General features: G+C 39.5%; 1 protein-coding gene across 1 annotated transcript; it reads left to right on the top strand.

Moving 5' to 3' along the window:
• Positions 1-5,112: 5,112 nt before the first annotated feature.
• FOMMEDRAFT_144283 (uncharacterized protein) lies at positions 5,113-9,406 on the top strand (the record flags this gene model as incomplete). Its single annotated transcript, XM_007262211.1, has 13 exons — positions 5,113-5,188; positions 5,241-5,318; positions 5,370-5,533; positions 5,587-5,763; positions 5,814-5,882; positions 5,939-6,145; positions 6,197-6,387; positions 6,564-6,718; positions 6,797-6,964; positions 7,022-7,460; positions 7,571-8,010; positions 8,237-8,548; positions 8,582-9,406. 13 exons carry the CDS (start codon positions 5,113-5,115, stop codon positions 8,905-8,907), a joined length of 2,802 nt encoding a protein of 933 aa, XP_007262273.1. The 3' UTR covers positions 8,908-9,406.
• Between the last annotated feature and the right edge of the window lie 8,509 nt (positions 9,407-17,915).

Genomic DNA, 17,915 nt, shown 5'->3' with positions numbered 1-17,915 from the left:
GTGAATTAACAAAATCCAAACATGATAATACTGTATTCTTTACAAAGAAGAAAGAAATAACTGTAGTCATATTATTTGTACATGTCAACAATATCACTATTGCAGTAATGAATAATAATACTATTACAATGATAAAACAATCTATTGTATGTCATTTACAATATACAGACAGTAGTGAATTACACTGGCTACTTGGTATAGAGATTCAATGTGACAGAGAGTATAGATTCATCAGGATGTGTCAGACACATTATATTAATAGTATAATAGAATGTTACAAACTTACAAATGAACAAAGTGTACAAACACTCATACAGTCTGGTACACAATTAAAAACAGTATCACAAACCAATAACAATAGAAAACAAATGTCTGATATACTATACATAAACATGGTTGGCACACTTAGATACATTGCAGACTGTACACAGCCAGATATAGCATTTGTAACAAATCAGTTAGCTAAATACCTTAATGACCCTAGTATGGAGCATTATCTGGCACTTAAACATTGTTACATGTACTTAAAAACTATGAACAATGTCTGGCTCCAACTTGGCAGCACAAATCAATCAATATTGAACAGCTATACAGACACAGACAGTATGATGTAAGAAGGGCATTGTGCAATATCAGGATATGCATTTTACTTGAGCAATTCATTAGTTTCATAGTCAAGTAAAAGACAAACACTGGTGGCAAATTCAATGTATGAAGCTGAATTAATAGCTCTTGTAAGAGGAACACAGGAAGCAATTGCACTTACTCATTTAGCTGAAGAGATTCTGCAGGTCTCTGATGCACCAATTAATATCTATTGTGATAACAATGCTGTTATACAAACGGTTACATCAGACAAACTCAAATATTCAGAACAAACAAAGCATTTAGATCATAAGAAAGATTTTATTAAATGCTACATTGAGTTAGAGTACATAAATGTGAAATACATACAGACAAACGATTAACAAGCAGATATATTAACTAAAGCACTACATGTACCACAAGTCAAACATCTTACTAGTTTACTCAGACTAGTAAGAGTTTGAAGGGGAGTATTATGAGATGATTAGTTCATCAACAGACAAACCATGAGACAATGACTTCATAATGTCTTAGTTAGAATACATACAATATAAGGACAAGAGACACTGAGCAGTCAATTGTCACCTCACCCCTTGTCTATGCATGCCCCCCTTAAGTTCTCCCTCTCAACATAAAATCTTATTATAGAGATATTCCTTATTACATACAATCTGTCTATAATCTTGTCTGTCCCTGTTGTTGACTCCCATATACTATGTCCTATTCTTGTCTGGTAACAATAAATAATCCCTACATAATATTGTGTACATACTCCTCATCTCATATATGTCAAACACTGTTCCACACAACATTACAAGCATAATCATATCCACTCTGCCCAACACAGTAGTCTGGAACACTCTGGAACACTCTGGAACACCCACCCACCCACCCCTCTACATCTCTGGAACATACACTAACACAAGTTGTACTAGAACAGAAATCCTGACTTTTGTGAATAACATTCGATTTTGTGTGAGGTGGTGCCTGAGTCCTTGGTTCTGGACTACAGAGACACAGTCAAGGAAGACAAGGTTGCAAATGTCTGAAAAATGAATATATATAGGCATGCAAATATGAATATGTTTGAGTACAAGTGTTCAATATCTACACTGAGTTGAATCGGATTAACAGTAAGTGGGGGGATAAGGAGAGGCATTTTGAGTATACATACTATTGTCTGATCCCAATTTGCTATCTGTTAATTGCTACAGGCAGTAGATGGATGAAGAGTGTGTGAAACACAGTCACAAACACAGAGAACACTACTCTTCTCCACCTGCCTATCTATTAATTCTTTGTCAGTTGTCTGAGGTGTTTTTTACATTACAGCTAGGTCTACAGTGTCTACACTAAGTAACTGACTCAGAGGGCCTACAAGTTCTTACACACCCTATTTAATAAACACTTCTTCCTGCTCTCAACACTCTGTAAGTCCTGCAAAAAAACTTTTCCCTTCTCCTTCTGCTAGACATAACACAGTAGGAAGACAATAAGAAAGCTATGGTTGGCTGGTCTGGTAGTAAGGAGGATGTTAGTATAGAGTTTACAACACACAGCTTTGACACAATCACAGAAGTGCTTGATGAGTGAGGCAGTAGTGTGTAGGTACTACTAGGTGAAAGTTGCTGTTGTTAGGGATAAAGATTGAAGAATATATGAATTTAGGATGTACTGAGAACAGAAGGAAGGGTAAGAGTAGGAGACATACTAGATAAGGTCCCCTGCCTACAAAGATGATAGGTACAGAGTATGCCTTTGCTTTGTACCTTGTTACAACACCAAATGCAGGTCCAGCACCTTGTAGTGTCTACCATACATTTATAAACATATTTATCCTAGAATAAAGAGATTGTTCATTAGCACTTTGCCTTTATATTTCAATCTTTGACTTCTGATTTTGTGGTTAGAGTGTAGTCTAAATGGTGAAGGGGAAATGAAAGAAGACTGACTAGGATGCTAGTTCTTACTCACAAAGACAATACTCTTGTCTGCAAGTACTATCTCCACCTCTACAAGTGTGTCAACCAAGAGTCTATGAAGACAAGAAAGGAACCTGAACCTACTAAGTATTGTCATACTTGAGCCTACAGGGTGTACTACTCTACATACACAGAACTGTTGAAAAAGATCAAAAGTAGTCATGTTAGGTTGATCTTTCTAAGACAATCTTATGAGTTTAGGACAAATAGGGAGGGGAGAAGGGGAGGATGCACAAAGGGACTTGATACAGAATACTCAACAACACACTCTCATTTACAGACATAGTAGGTAACAGATGTACAGTAGTGAATAAATCAATATCTTTTTGTTTCACACCTGTACTAAAGGAGGTGTATGTGTCTGGCTGGACAGGTGTAGCTACCTATTTGATTTTTTCATATATGTTTTGTTCCAAATCCAAATAGTATGAAATTAAATTATTAGTAATATGTAAGAGATCTATAAGATGAGAAGGAAAGGTGCTAGTATTTATGTCAGACAGAACCCAGGTCTCCCTGGCCCTGAACCTACACTGTCAGAAGGCACACTAACAACTATTAGCACACTTGAAGACAGTTCTACTCCTACTCTCATAGAGTAGAAGAAGACAGCAAATTTGAAGTAGAAGTGGTGGTTGTACCAGCACTACTAAAACCAAACACAGAGTGTTTGTAGCCCTCCTGAGACTCACACTCAACACATGTGCAGGACTGTGTACACTTGCAAGGACACTCATGTATTATAAGAGACCTTTGGAGCAGATGCTAAAGTTTGTTAGACAGGATGTAGACATGGACAAGGAGAGAGTAGGTTGGATTGTTGTTAGAGTTAGAGTTGGTGTAGAGGTTGTATTGTTTGCTTAAGCCTGTGTGGCACTGGTTAGTATAAGGAGAGTACTGAAAGTACTAGAAGTCACTATAACACTATTAGTAGACAAGAGAAGAAGTAAAAGGAGCTGCCTGTTGTAAGAGTAAACTTTAATGCTTCCAGTCACTATACTGCCTAGAGTACAGTGTAGAGTGTCTAGATACAGTTCTTCACCTTCCTCTACAGTAGTACATTCTCAAGCATTTTGAATTGTAGGAGTGTCCTATTCATAATGTAGACTTTCAATTTGAGTTACAGGACATGATTTTTGTGACTTGGCACAATCTTCTTGTCAGACAACCACAACCAACATACATAGAACATTGAGAGCTTCTCTTACACTTACAGTTGGTAATATTACAGCTACTACAGCTACAGAACTTACAAACCTTAACATGGATAGAGACAAAGAAATGTATGCCAATGTTGTACCTATTAGAATTGACTCTGATGAAGAGAACCCAGTTGATGAGGTCAGATGTCTTAACATATCCAACACAATTCTTACTAAACGTCCTGGCTGTGAGGACCATCATTGATCATAACTTTGTAGTGGATCTCATTTTTGTGCATGTGGGTACACTCTTCCAAAATGGAAGTCAATACTGATGGTTGCTATTATCAATGACAGTGATGTCTGTCTCCTAGCAAAGGTCAGTGAGAGAATAACAATTATTATAACTTTGTTCATTTTCCATCATTCAGGGTATCAGTAATAAAGCTGTACAAGAAGCCCAAACTTGCAAGGGTCTTTGTGCCATATGGTTTGAGATAACAGTAGAATTTGAAGAAAACTGCTTCAAACAAATTGTCCTCAGCCATTTCAATCCACAAGATTCCTGTAACAGATGCTCTAAGGACGTTGCAGTGTAATGCAGACAGATCCAGAGTCCAAAATCCTGTGTTCCAGTAATGCATCAGAATTGTGTGTGTTGGAGCACAACACACGTGCACAAATTGTCCTCCACAGGCTGCAACTGGGAGAATCTAGACTCTGACTGAGTCCAACAATTGACACTCCATACAATGCCCGAGTTCTGCAAACTCCTGGTAGTAAGAGCTGTAAGACACTGACACAGACTCAATTGCAGACAAATTTGCTGTCCTATACAAGGAAAGTGTTTCCAAAATCCAAAAATAACTGTAGAATCATTACTGGATTCTTTATGTAGCTAATCACAAAGCAAGCTATGCCTCCCATTCTGTCTGACATAGCACTTGGACCAGATGAGATGATTTCAGAAAGAAATGCTTTGAAACTGAGCCAGATAACTCAGTCATGACTGACCAACAGCATCAGATCCGTGCCAACACCCTTACTTAATTTTGCAGGCAAATTGGGCCCACCAGATTCAAGTAGTTAATCAATATTTGTCTTGCATCAATATTGTGAATCATCTTTGCAGGGTTGTTCTTTCACCCAGCCTACAATAATAAATTGATGAGTCATCCAAGCATTATTACACCAATTCCATAAGAATAATATTAATGTACCTGTGCAAAACAACTTAAGTCTTTTACTGAAAAAAGTAAACAGTATTGAATAATCCTTCATTTTAACACATAGAAATGACAAACAAATGTGGTCATCCTTAGAACAAAGAGTTTATCACAATGTTTACATAAACAACACTATTTGTTCAGCATACAGTTATGTTTTGTAAATCTAATTACTACATGGTCCTGTTGTTAAGATCCACTGTCAAGAAAGACAGACCAAAATTGTTAGGATGGCATGAGGCAACTTTCCCAGGTCCTTGATCTCGGACGCACGTTCATGAAACCTGTTCATCTATATCCTTTAGTTTTGGCAACACCCTTGTATGCTCACACTTGTCCAATGAATCGTCATGGGTCTGATAGCGACAGTGAGGCGTCAGAAGGTGATTCAAATCCTTTGCAACACATATTGCTAGAGATACTCGATCATCTAGATCATCTGAACCTCAAGGGTCAGCTCAGTCGCAAAAGGAACAAGTCCGTTTCAACAGGAGCATACAGGGATATCTCCAGAGGCAAATGCAATGTAGAAGGACGAGGTAAGATTAAAGTTGCTATCAAATGTCTTCGGTTTTACCTGGAGGATGATATCAAACTGGTAAGCTGTCGATTGACATTACACGATCTCCAACGTTAATGGTTTCCACACAGTTGTTTGAGAAGGAGGTTTATGTCTGGTCAAAGTTGAAACACAACAACATTCTTCCTCTCCTTGGATATGATTTCAACAAGGCAACAGGGTATCCATTGTTAGTGTCAGAGTGGATGGATAACAGATCGGCTTGGGCATACGTCAGATTGCATCCAGAGGCAAACGTGATGCATCTGGTGTGGACATTTTCTTGTCACGACCATTGCTCGTACTAAAATGCTTCAAGGTCTCAGGGATTGCACAAGGGCTCGCATACCTTCACGAAAAAGACGTGGTCCATTCTGATATTAAATCAGTACGTGCTACCAAACTGTCTTTTGGTGCATTGTCAATCTTATTTTGATTGGCAAGGACAACATTCTCGTCTCGGACAGCAGTGAAGCTCTCATATGCGATTTTGGGTGTTCCCGTATGCTCGTTGCAAGTCGTACTTTCGTCAACCCCACCTCAGGCCTGAGAGGGACCTCCAGCTACCTTGCATATGAGCTTGTAGCAGAACAACATTCTTCGGGCCATACAAAGCAGACTGATGTCTGGGCGTTCAGAATGACTGTATTTGTAGGTGACGTTTCAGCAGAGAGTATATGACCATTACCAATGAAGTGATAGGAGCTGTTGACTCGAAAACGACCCTTTGAAGGCTTGTCGGACGTTCAGGCAATAGTGGCATTGCAAAACTATAATTTGCCTGCCTTTCCAGAAGTCTTAGCAACGAAAGTTTCTGCTAAGGAGTCAGAGATACTGAAAACTATCTGCTGGTCCTCCTGGAAGCAAAGACCCTCAGAACGCCCTTCAATGACGTATGTGGCATCAATCTTAAGGGACATTTCCAGATGTTCAACTTCTTCAAATCACACTGACGGAGAACCATTTGAGGTATCAAATGTGAATTGCTTCCTCATACCTGTCTAGTCCAATGCTGATATAGATAGGAGTCAACTTCGTCCACGTCACGAACTGATCTGTACACATTGAGTGATGCATCAGAATTGTGTTGGCCAGAATACGTGTACAAATCACCCGCCTTATACGTGTCATCTGCAGAAAGCAACACAGAGAATCTAGACTCAGTCATATCGGGGGATCGACGCTCCAAACAGAGCCCGACCTTCAACGTCACAAACGTCACACGTAAGTCTGAGTCGAACCTACCCCGATAAAAATTCGCTTCCATAAAATTCACTTACCCTTGTTTGTGCTTTTTTGTAGTACCAGGTGCTAGTTCACAGCGCATCTCACTTGATTTACTGAAAGCTGTGGGCGGACTTCCGGACTATGCCTACTCGTCCAGGGCCTCATTCACTACGGGATCGCCAGCACGTCCCTTCACTCTGCCTGATAGCATCTGCCCGCCTGCGCTTACGCACTTGAGCAATGGTGAGTTCTCTTCCAATGCCTATTCGTCGGGGACCTCGTTCACTATGGGATTGCCAGCACGTCCCTTCACTCTGCCTGAGAGCGTCTGCTCGCCTGTGCTTACGGACCTCAGCAATGGCAAGCTTTCTTCGGATAGCATGCCCTCTTCCAATGCTGCATCTACGCGCAGAGCTCTCTCAAATTCAGCCGACAGTGCAAGTTCGCCTGGCTACGTGCATGGTGAGTTTCCGGGACCAGTGGCCAGCACTGTTTCAACCCAATTGTTGCTCGGCCCGCCCGCCCAGAGCGTAGGCGCCGCACTAGCAACGATGATTACGCGAGCGATGAAGACGAACAGTTCCGCAATTTCTCCCGACCGTTCGCCGAAGCGCGCACAGGATGAGCAAAAGCCAAGAAACCTCCTCGTCTGCAACACCTGCGGAGAAGGTGTTCCCTCCCGCGACCCTCAGTCGGGAGGCCTCACTCTCAGGCTCTGGCACATGCACCAGGATCAATGGTGCGTATCGCTCCCCCGAACTTTGTCTACTGTATAAATATCAATACATTAAGGACGTGTTTCTGACTAATATTGCTACTTCTCTCGTCTCCTTCTCTACCGTGTAACAGCCGCCTGCAACACGACCCGCGTCCAATTGCTCTCACGCCCGACACGACTATGGAGCTTAAGGCGAATCCGCCTCGCAAGAAGCGTCCGCCTCTGAGGAAGCGTCGTGCAAAGCGCGCAGAAGAGGAGCGCATTGAATATCTGCGTTCGGATCCTTATGTGGTTCAGTTCGAGCCTTATCGTGTCCTTTGTGGTTCATGCAACAAATGGGTTCGCCTCCAACCCTATAGAACTTACTGCTCAAAGCCGTGGGATGCTCACCGCAAAAGCTGTATTTCCAAGAAAGCTGCTCTACCTTTTGATCACCGATCTCCCGACACAGGAATCGCACCGCCTGGACGATCAACAATGAATTTGGTAGAACCGTCGTATAATACCAAGTCTCATGCATCTGCACCTTCCCATGGCTCGCTCCCTGCACCAGAAGCCTTCGCACGTATTGGTGGGGGTTCTCACTATACAACATCAACATGATGTCAAGTGGCTTGTCTGCTTCTGGGCCGGACTGCTCTCCGCCGACTGCACTGCGCAAACTTGCTTCCAGACCGTCGGCACTTGCGTCGCATGATGCCCGTAGAAAAAATACAGAGCAACGTATAGCAGCACTTAGGGGCGGATCCACTTTCACGTGAAGTCGAACCAAACCGTGTTCTTTGTGGTCTTTGCAGCAAATGGGTTCAGCTACGCCAGGACGGTTCGTTCTGTGCTTATCAATGGCATCGACGCCGCAGCAAGTGCTTGGCACGGTACCAACGTCGACAGGAGAAGGTTCCCGGCTACTCGCCCCATGGGCCGTATGACTCGCGTTCTGGCGGTTATGTTAGTCATGGTGCATCCCGCTACAACGGCGACCTGGACGCAGATGGCTCATTTGATGACCGCCTTGAATCCGAAGACAGACCTTATTCTCGTAGGAAAAGATATGAAAACATTGAAAGGGCATCAGGTCATTCATACGCGACGCCCCCTCCCCCTCCGTCGTAAGCACCGTCGTCCTCACATGTTTTATCCAGTGGGAAATATAAGCTGTCGGCACAACCAGCAGCAATGGCTAGTCACTACAAGTACAACGCACCGTCGTATGCTTTACCGGGAGGCCCCATCTGTGGACGACATACGTGACGCGTCAATGGACGAAGACGCCGGTGGTGAGCACGATCTGGACGTAGAAATGGACGAGGAGCCTGGGCGAGACCGGAGACGCCAGTATGAATATGTCCGCCGACGGCCACACGATAATCATTACGGCCGTAGTTCACATCAGAATCACCAGCGAGCTGAGGATACGACAGCAAAAGCTGACCTTCGCTCAGCACGTTTGGCGTTTATCTCGACATAGATGGACTAAGTATCGGTACTCTGATAAGCTACCTAAATGCGGCGGTACCGGCCAACAAACACGACGACTTTGATGAACCGGAAATGACACGCGGCGTGGCAGCACTTGCGAAGACTGGTGTGCTCGTCCAGGAAGGCGACAGACTGCGTCCATCAACTAACTTAGAAATTGACTTTTGTAAGTAAGCTTTTGGCATGCTGCACGAAGAGATGGCATAAACGCTCAGCATACTCGGTGAACTCTCTTCCTTCTTACCCGTTTATATACTCTCTTTCCTCTCTCCTTTTGTTCTTCCATCTTGGGCTTTGGAGTTAACTTGGTCAAACACTCACCATCCCAGCTCATCTATGTTTCTATCTTATAAGACCTCCATGGTTCATTTTCTATCTTGAAATACACAGGCCATGCACCTGCTTTCTGCCTGTCTAGATGCTTGCCTCAATTCATTTCTCACATTGTACAGTTTACATTTTATTTCTGCATCTGGACCTAATATTACAATCTTTCATACAATATTTCTCGGCCGTTCCTCCCAGTGATCAAATACGACCCCCCAATTACAGAAGTCCTTTATTCAGTAATCCATGTGTGATCACCACATTGTCTCAGATCTCAACCAACCTACCACCTCTACTCAACCATCATTATCAGAACATTAAGGACAATTCGGATAATGGTGAGTGGCCAGGTGTTTGCTTGTCTGTTGCAAGCATGTAATTTGACCAGTCTCCTAGACTTACGTTGCAAAGCCATCCAACATTTAACGTGGTAGACCAGAATACTAGTATGGATCAATCTCAAATACTCAAACTAGTATACAAGTAAATATTCATCCACTGCTTCAAATCCGTGTAACACAATAATGTATCCACTAATGATGATGGATTATCTAGACACCAGCTTCAAATTGCTCGTTCTCATAATTATTATTGTGCATCATGATGTGCAGCTGTAGAAGATCATCAGAGACTCATGGAGCTGCCACTGGAGGGGTTTCAGCTGCTCCCAGATGACGTACGATTCCCAGAGCAATTATACAAGGTATTCGAGTTTTCATGTAATTTCTGTTTCTGCAGCACTTGTGTATGTTGCTTTTAAAGTCTGATCTTTTGTACTACTTAGAGGACCAAGAAAGGAGATTTTTGGAGGTATATGGATATCCTGTTGAAGAGGAGATTGACTTGGGAATATTGAGGCTTTGAGTAATCATTTTTCGTCATAATCGGACTTGAGCCTGAAATGCTAGGGTGATGCAACAAACTTGTGCAGAAAAGATTCTAAAGATTGTTGTGTAGGCCTTCATCTTTGCCAAACTTAAGTGTGACATTCATCATCCTACATAGGTGTAATTGTCCCTTGCCTCCCATAATGATCTGTTCTGGCATGTATCTATAGTCAAGTTTGTTTGATATTATCACTATTGTTCTTTTCAGTTCTGCCCAACACTTAAGAGTATTGGATAACAGTTGCATCTATTGTTTAAAATGTTAGGAAGAACAAACAAATTTAAAGAAGCCAGTCAAATAACTTTGGCAATGTTAGTCAAGCATCAAAAGCAGAGATCAAGCACATTAGTATAGTGAATATTAACCACTATGGAAAAAACATAAGTATACCTACTATAGTGTAGTATAGTATATTAGGCATGTATAATGTGTGTAAAAAAGAGAATCCATCCTCTATCCATCTATCAAGTGACAGAAAGTGTACAAACAATCAATCAAAAACCACTTGTATGAAGAAGAATGAATGGGCAGGAACACAGGAGGAATTCTCTAATAACCCTCTCTTACTTATAGTGTTCAACCTTATCTCATACTGTCTACTCATCTCATACACAACAATTACTGCCCTACTAACACAATTGTCTGAAACACTCTCTGTATTATAGGGACTTAACTAATTGCAATTTTCACTAGAACAGAAAACCCTAATTATTGTGCTTAACATTCAATTTACATAAGGTAGCACCTGAGCACTTGGTATTAGAGTGTAGAGACAAGATTGAAGAAGACAGATGTTATAAATGCCTGAGATACAAACACAAGGAGATGTAGATATGGAAGAGTGAATGTTCCAGACCTATATCAAGTTGAATTGAGCTAATAGTGAGCAAAGGGTTAAGGAATAAATCTTTGTGTATACTATTGTTTGTTCTTGACTTGATATCCACAAATAGTTAAGAGAAATAGTGTAGAGTGTGTAGAATATAAATACTAGCTACACAACTACTTATAGATTAAGTACTTACTAAGTTTTATCTTATATTAACATCTTATTAGTCTATACTGTCCCTACTGTACAAACAGATATTGTATATAGATTACTTTTTCAATATAGAACACATAGAATAGAAAGACAAGAAATCCTAAATTTGCAAATTACACTATATATTATTACCTACTTACATTACAGCTTCTCATTGTGATCATTTGTACTACTAAAGAAGTATACCTAGCTACTCCTACTTGTAAGTCCTAGACTTTACTAATATAACCATTCTGTAAGTTTTCTCTAAATGAATTCTCTGTACAGGAATATCTACTAGTATAAGGATGCCTACTAGTGTAGGAAAACCTATTTTATAAGGAATGTCTTAGTGTACTAACAGAATATAGAAATGCATCTAAAGGGTAGTCTAATAAGGATAAGAAGGGCAACTGTAATGTATTGACAGTATACTTCCATACTTAAGTAAACTAGTATAGTAAAGGTAAGGCTAATACTACTAGTACACTATAAGAGTATATATATGTTTAAGAGGAATAGTCTAAAAAGGACAGCTCTAATAATACTAACTATAATCAGTTTAGTATACTCTAGACACTAGAGTAAGTAAAGTTGAATATACTTTTAATACTATAGTAATAGTCATGTAATATACTCTAACTACTATAGTTGAGAATATAAATTAAGGACAGTATTAATCTGTATAATACTACTAATACTACTATTTAAAGTTGTTCTTCCTTAAGAGAGAATACACACTTTACTAACCTTTCCTCTAATATCCTTAACACTAACAAGGTAGCTTATCCTCTTGTTTCTGCTACCCTTACTAGACTAGTAAAAAACAATATCTTTAAAAGTAAAAGTATTAGACTGTACAGTTGTATAAGTTGTACTATTACTGAAAAAAATCAGGCTATCTGTTTAAGACAGATCTAAATCTGCTAGCTAGTATGTTAGAATTAGATACTACTTTACAATGTTGTGTAAGGTGTTAGAATCATTATAGAGATCAGTCAAGTTGAAGCTCTCAAAGGTATTATGTTAACATATATTACAATTGATGATACAATTATAGACAATACAGTATTAGTAAAATAATTAATACACATATGAACAGAACAGACACAGAACTATAAGACATGTATTGGATACACAATACAAGACATGTATCAGATACACAATAAGTATCAGATATGAGATAATAATATATTGGATATCTAAGACATACAGACAGATGAATAATATAAAAACAAATGACTTATTAACTAAATAGATCATTATCAGAGTCTATACCCTTATTACTTGTGTAATAACCTAAGAATTCACATTCTAACAGGTTATGAGCCTTACACTCTCTACTTAACACCTTATATTACTATTATGAGACTATGCTATACTACTTCACATTAATACTACACATCTACAATGGACTCTCTAAGTACTTGTAATATGTACACATTGAACAGAACAGAACTGAATCCATCTACATTCTTGTAGCAGACAAGCAGGACAAATCCTACTTACTACAAACTTACTAATGTCCTTAAACACTTTGGACACAACATTGCTCAGCTAAAAGATGTATCCAGATTCAAAATATGGAAGTACTGGATTAATTCTGCTATTGTAGCAACAGGCTATACATACTTGTTCACAAATGAACCAAAGCCTAAAGATATTGAGGTTGTACACACAATTTACATATTAATAATCAATAAAGTAGCAGATTATATAATGGCTAACTTTATACATACCAGAATATTGATTAAAACTCTTATGAGTGGATTAGAAGAATGCTTCAACCCTCATACAGTTACACATAAAGTATACAATGAGTCTTTACTATTTAAATACAATAATCATATTAAAAACTTTGGACAAACACTTGATAAGCTAGAGTAGATATATGTACAGTTTGTAACAGACAATTTTTGCATTAAAAATCCTATACAATACAATAATAACAAGCTTACAATACACAGACAGGCAAATATGTTTTGTACAAAAGATAAAAAGTACAGAAATATAGGAATTAACAAAAATACAAGTAAATTGACCTCTGTATCAAAATGCTACAATTGTAGCAAATCAGGGCACTTCTCCTGTAATTGCTAGAAGTCACCAACTCAATCATACTAGATGCCCAAGCCAAAAAGTCTAATCCTTTAGCTAATACAGTAGAAGTAATAGAAGCAAAGCTTACACTAGTAGCAACTATAGTACACACAAGCACATATATTGAACAGGTACTAGATGTTGAAATGACAGAGATACTAACCTCTCAGTAGGCAAATACTATTGTGAACACAAATGTAAACAACCCATTTACAAATTGAGTATGTTATAATAACATTTTGGACAAAAATAATGTATTAATAAATAAATATATTCCTAATACAATTAATATAATTGATTCTAGTGTAACAATACATGCTACACTGTATTACTTTTGTCTTACAAACATATGAAACATATCCCTGGTAACAGTTACACTTACAAACAAATCAACAGTAACTCTTACAAAGGCTAGAGATATGATTATTAAAATTAAAAAGGGAAATTCAGGAAATACACTCAATCCTGTAATTAGTAAAATAATGTTGAAAAATGTTTATTATCATTCAGATTTAAACTTTTCACTTATAAGTCAAGCATTATTATGTAACAACAGTTTCACATTCATGTTTAAACAATCAGAATACATTATTTATTTTGGACAATATGAAATAAGAACAATTAAACTTGAAAACAACTTATATGTGTTAAGAAACACTCATTATATGAATTCTATAAACAGAATTAGTGTTTACAATCTATATAAATGTCTCAGTCATATCAGTTATGATTATATTAAACGTTTATTACAAAACAATACAATAATATTATTGTTACAATTCTCTACTCTCTTACCTTCAGTTCTGAGGGTTCTGCACCCTTCTGTACCAGAACTCAGGACTTCTGTCCCTCAGAGGTGCTGTCTATAGACTATATGCATGCTGACTCTTACCACTACCCTTCCTTACTTCATCATTCCATTCCTTTGACCACTCCTTCATTCTCTGTTCATTCTATAGTCTCTTACCCTTTGTCCATCCCTTCATTCTTTGTACCTTTATCTTTGACATTCCTTTCTTTCATTCTTTGTAGCTTATCATTCTTAGTGGCTCATGCTCCCTGAGTGCTCTTGTGTAGTTTAGTATATATAGGTGTACAAGATCAGACTGGTCCTGTAGTCTTGATCTCATCTACTCTAGGTAGTCCTGTACTCTTAGGCTCACTCTATATACTCTACTCTTGTCTCACTCTCTCTCTCTGCCTGTTCTGCAAGTTCTGACTACATTCTAGTGCTTGTGTTCTGTATTTCTGTTGTGTAGGATAGTTGTAGCCTGGGTCCCCTTGCTGAGCCTTTGGGTCCCCTCTACACTGTTGCTGACATCAGATCAAGACTACCCATTACCACCCTACAACTCTCCTACGTTTTGGGCATTGGTACATACTGTTGTGTTGATCTATTTCCTTTGTTCTGACCCTTTTACATTTTTAAATTTTAAACTTTCTAAACCCTTTTAAACTTTTGCCACCCTTCTTCTATTCATTACCCCTTTTAGTTTAGTGTCAATTCCTTTGTAGTGTAAACATAGACCCTACTACACTAACTGCCACCCCTACTGTCCTACCAGATCAGCAGTTACAAGCAGAACTAGCTCAATATGTGTAGACCTCTATCTAAGAGGCCTTTACTAACCACATGCCCCCAGCCCCTTCAGAACCCATTCTGATTGTTCTGGAAGTTGCAACCTGTTCTGGAAAGAAAGTGCATGTAGCCTGCCCTTCAGACTTTAATAAGTAGCACTTCAAGGACTTCCAGTGCCAAGTTGAACTATATGTGGCTACTGCTTCAACCAATCTATCCTCAGATCTTGATCACATCCTATTTGTCCTCTCCTTCATGAAGGAAGGCAACACAGCCACCTGGGCCCAGAACTGGATCAAAGGTTATTAGATTGGAAGCCTGATCTGACTTTGGAACAACAAGTTGTACTTGGAATTCATAGGGCAGCTCTGTGCTTCCTTCATCAATCTGAATGAGAAGCACAATGTGTAGAACAAGCTTGTGTCTCTGTGACAGGGCAAACATTCTGCTGATGCCTTCTTTCAGGAGTTTGATATCCTGGCCCAGAAGGCAGGATTCATGCTTGGGTTCAATAATGTCCTTATTAGAATGCTTGAAAAAGCTCTTCACTCAGAACTAGTTAATAAGATTCTCAGAATAATGCTAGAACTAGTTACTTACACTGAGTGGAAGACACATACTATCTCCTTCAACCAAGCTGTAGCTTGGATGTGTCAAGTCTGTGTGGAATGCCTGTACATACATCTGGCTCTGACAGTTCTAAGCCCTCAGATCAATCTGCCTGTAATTCATGATCAATCTGTTCTGATGGACATTAGAGAAGCCTAAAAGTAAGGAGCATACTTTGCCTACAGAAAGTCAGGGCACCAAATTAAAGACTGTCTACAGAAGCAACAGCATATCTGTCAGGTCATTAGAGCAATGATGAGTGATGAGCAGGATTTGTGGTGAGAAGCCTTTTCTACAAATCTGGAAGTCACCTCAGAACTCTCAGACCCTGACTACATACTCTAGGATTTTGTAAAGGCCCAACAGTGAATGTAGCACTGAAGGGCTATAACTTGGATTTTTTAATAGCCACTTTTGATTCAATGGACACTGTAGGATTAGAAGTAAATAAAGTAAGAAAAGTAGAAAAAGTAGAAAAAGTAGAAAAAATAAATCAACAAAATTATTTATTAGAAAGAAAAAAGTCAAAAACAAAAGTAGATAGTTCTCCTATTTCTTCTGATTCTTTTGATTCTTCTCTTCATACTTCATCTGAGTCTAAATCTGTACAATCTGACCTGTCACTTCTGTGTTCCAAGATCTCAGAACGTTTGGAACATTACCTAGCCCTGTTCACTACTCAGTAGTTTGTTTGTAGTATTAAGCAGGAATGGCCTCAGCTGAGTTCACAGCTGAGGACATAGGTCTGTCCTTGTCAAAAGAGAGAGGTTAATAAGGAAATGTTGGTGCATATACTCACCCTCTCAGACAATGAGACTGTACAAGCTGTACATTCCCTTCAGAACAAGTAGCAGTTCATCTGAGGATGTTTCAGACACTAGCTCCAAGTCCCTGTCCTCTTAGCTCCCTTCTCAGGATCCCCCCAGATCTGAACAACAGCTCTGGTAGACAGTAGATACACTGGTTCATACATTAATAAGACCTTTGTGTAGGAACACCACCTCCCTACTCAACATGTTCCACTTCCAATCCTAGTATACAATGTAGACAGAACCCTGAACTGGAATAGTTGGATCACTGAGTTTGTCCAACTACAGATGACCATTCAGGATCATAAGGAAAGTATTGAGTTTAGAGTCACCAACCTTGGAAAGACAGATGTCTTCATTAGATTCAAATGGCTCAAGGCTCACAACCCTACTATTGACTGGTTAGAGTAGACACTTGTGTTTGATCAGTGTCCTGAGTCTTGCAGCTACCTTACACTACTGTTCTGAGTGAATACAGATGCTTCCAATGTTACCAACAGTTCTGATGAAGGTGACTGGTTGTTCTTCTTTGACTAGGATAGATATATGAATACATATTCTAGTCAAGGCAGAATAGAGTCAATCTGAAGGATGTCTGAGACAGAACCAGTCTGGAACCCTCTTAGAACAACTCTACTCTAGAATGTATACAGACCCAGCCTGCTGGATTTTGTCTGAGAGTTCCCTAAAGTCTTCAGTGAAGAGGAATTCAACCAGCTTCCTGAACACTGTCCCTAAGACTATACAATTGAATTGACTGAGGGTTTCCAACCTAAGGATTGTAAGGTCTACCTACTCAACAGAGACAAGCAGGAGGCACTCAATGAGTTCCTTCAGGAAAATCTTCAGAACAGCCAGATCCAACCCTTGAAGTCCCCTATAGCCTCCCCTTTCTTCTTTGTCAAAAAGAAAGATAGGAAGCTCTACCCAGTCCAGGATTATTGTTGTCTCAATAAGGGTACTGTCAAAAACAAGTACCTGCTCCCCCTGATTCAGGAGCTCATTGATAAGACACATACATCCAGGGTTTTCACTAAGTTGGACGTTTGATAGGGATACAATAATATTCAGATCTGAGACAGAGATGAGTGGAAGGCTGTATTCTAAACCAATTGCAGATTGTACAAACTGACTGTAATGTTCTTTAGACTAACCAACTTGCCTACAACATTCCAGTCATTCATGAATCACATCCTTACAGATCTGATTGACTCAGAGCACATTAGTGTGTATCTGGACAACATTCTGATCTTCACCCAGACAGTCAAGCACTATTACTGACTAATCCAAGCAGTTCTACAACAGCTCTAAGATAATAAACTATTCCTCTAAGAAGCAAAGTACTCTTTTGCACAGAAGTCAGTAGATTATCTGGGCTTTGTGATTGGTGGAGGAGAGGTCTGTATGGATCTGGCAAAGGTGACTGTAGTTTGGAACTGGCCACAACCTTAGAACCTGAAACAGGTCCAAGCATTCCTTGGGTTTACAAACTACTACTAACACTTCATTCAAGGCTTCAGTACCATTGCCTGGCCCCTTCACAATCTTACTAGCAAGGATGTTCCTTAGTAATAGGATGATCAGCAGCAGTCTGTGTTTGAGTCCCTCAAGTAGGCTATCACTAGTGAGCCTGTATTAGCAGTTCTGACAGTTGTGGACAAGTT

Source organism: Fomitiporia mediterranea (assembly GCF_000271605.1).
Source record: "Fomitiporia mediterranea MF3/22 unplaced genomic scaffold FOMMEscaffold_1, whole genome shotgun sequence".
Lineage (NCBI taxonomy): Eukaryota > Fungi > Basidiomycota > Agaricomycetes > Hymenochaetales > Hymenochaetaceae > Fomitiporia > Fomitiporia mediterranea.
This window is presented reverse-complemented; position numbering and strand designations above follow the sequence as displayed.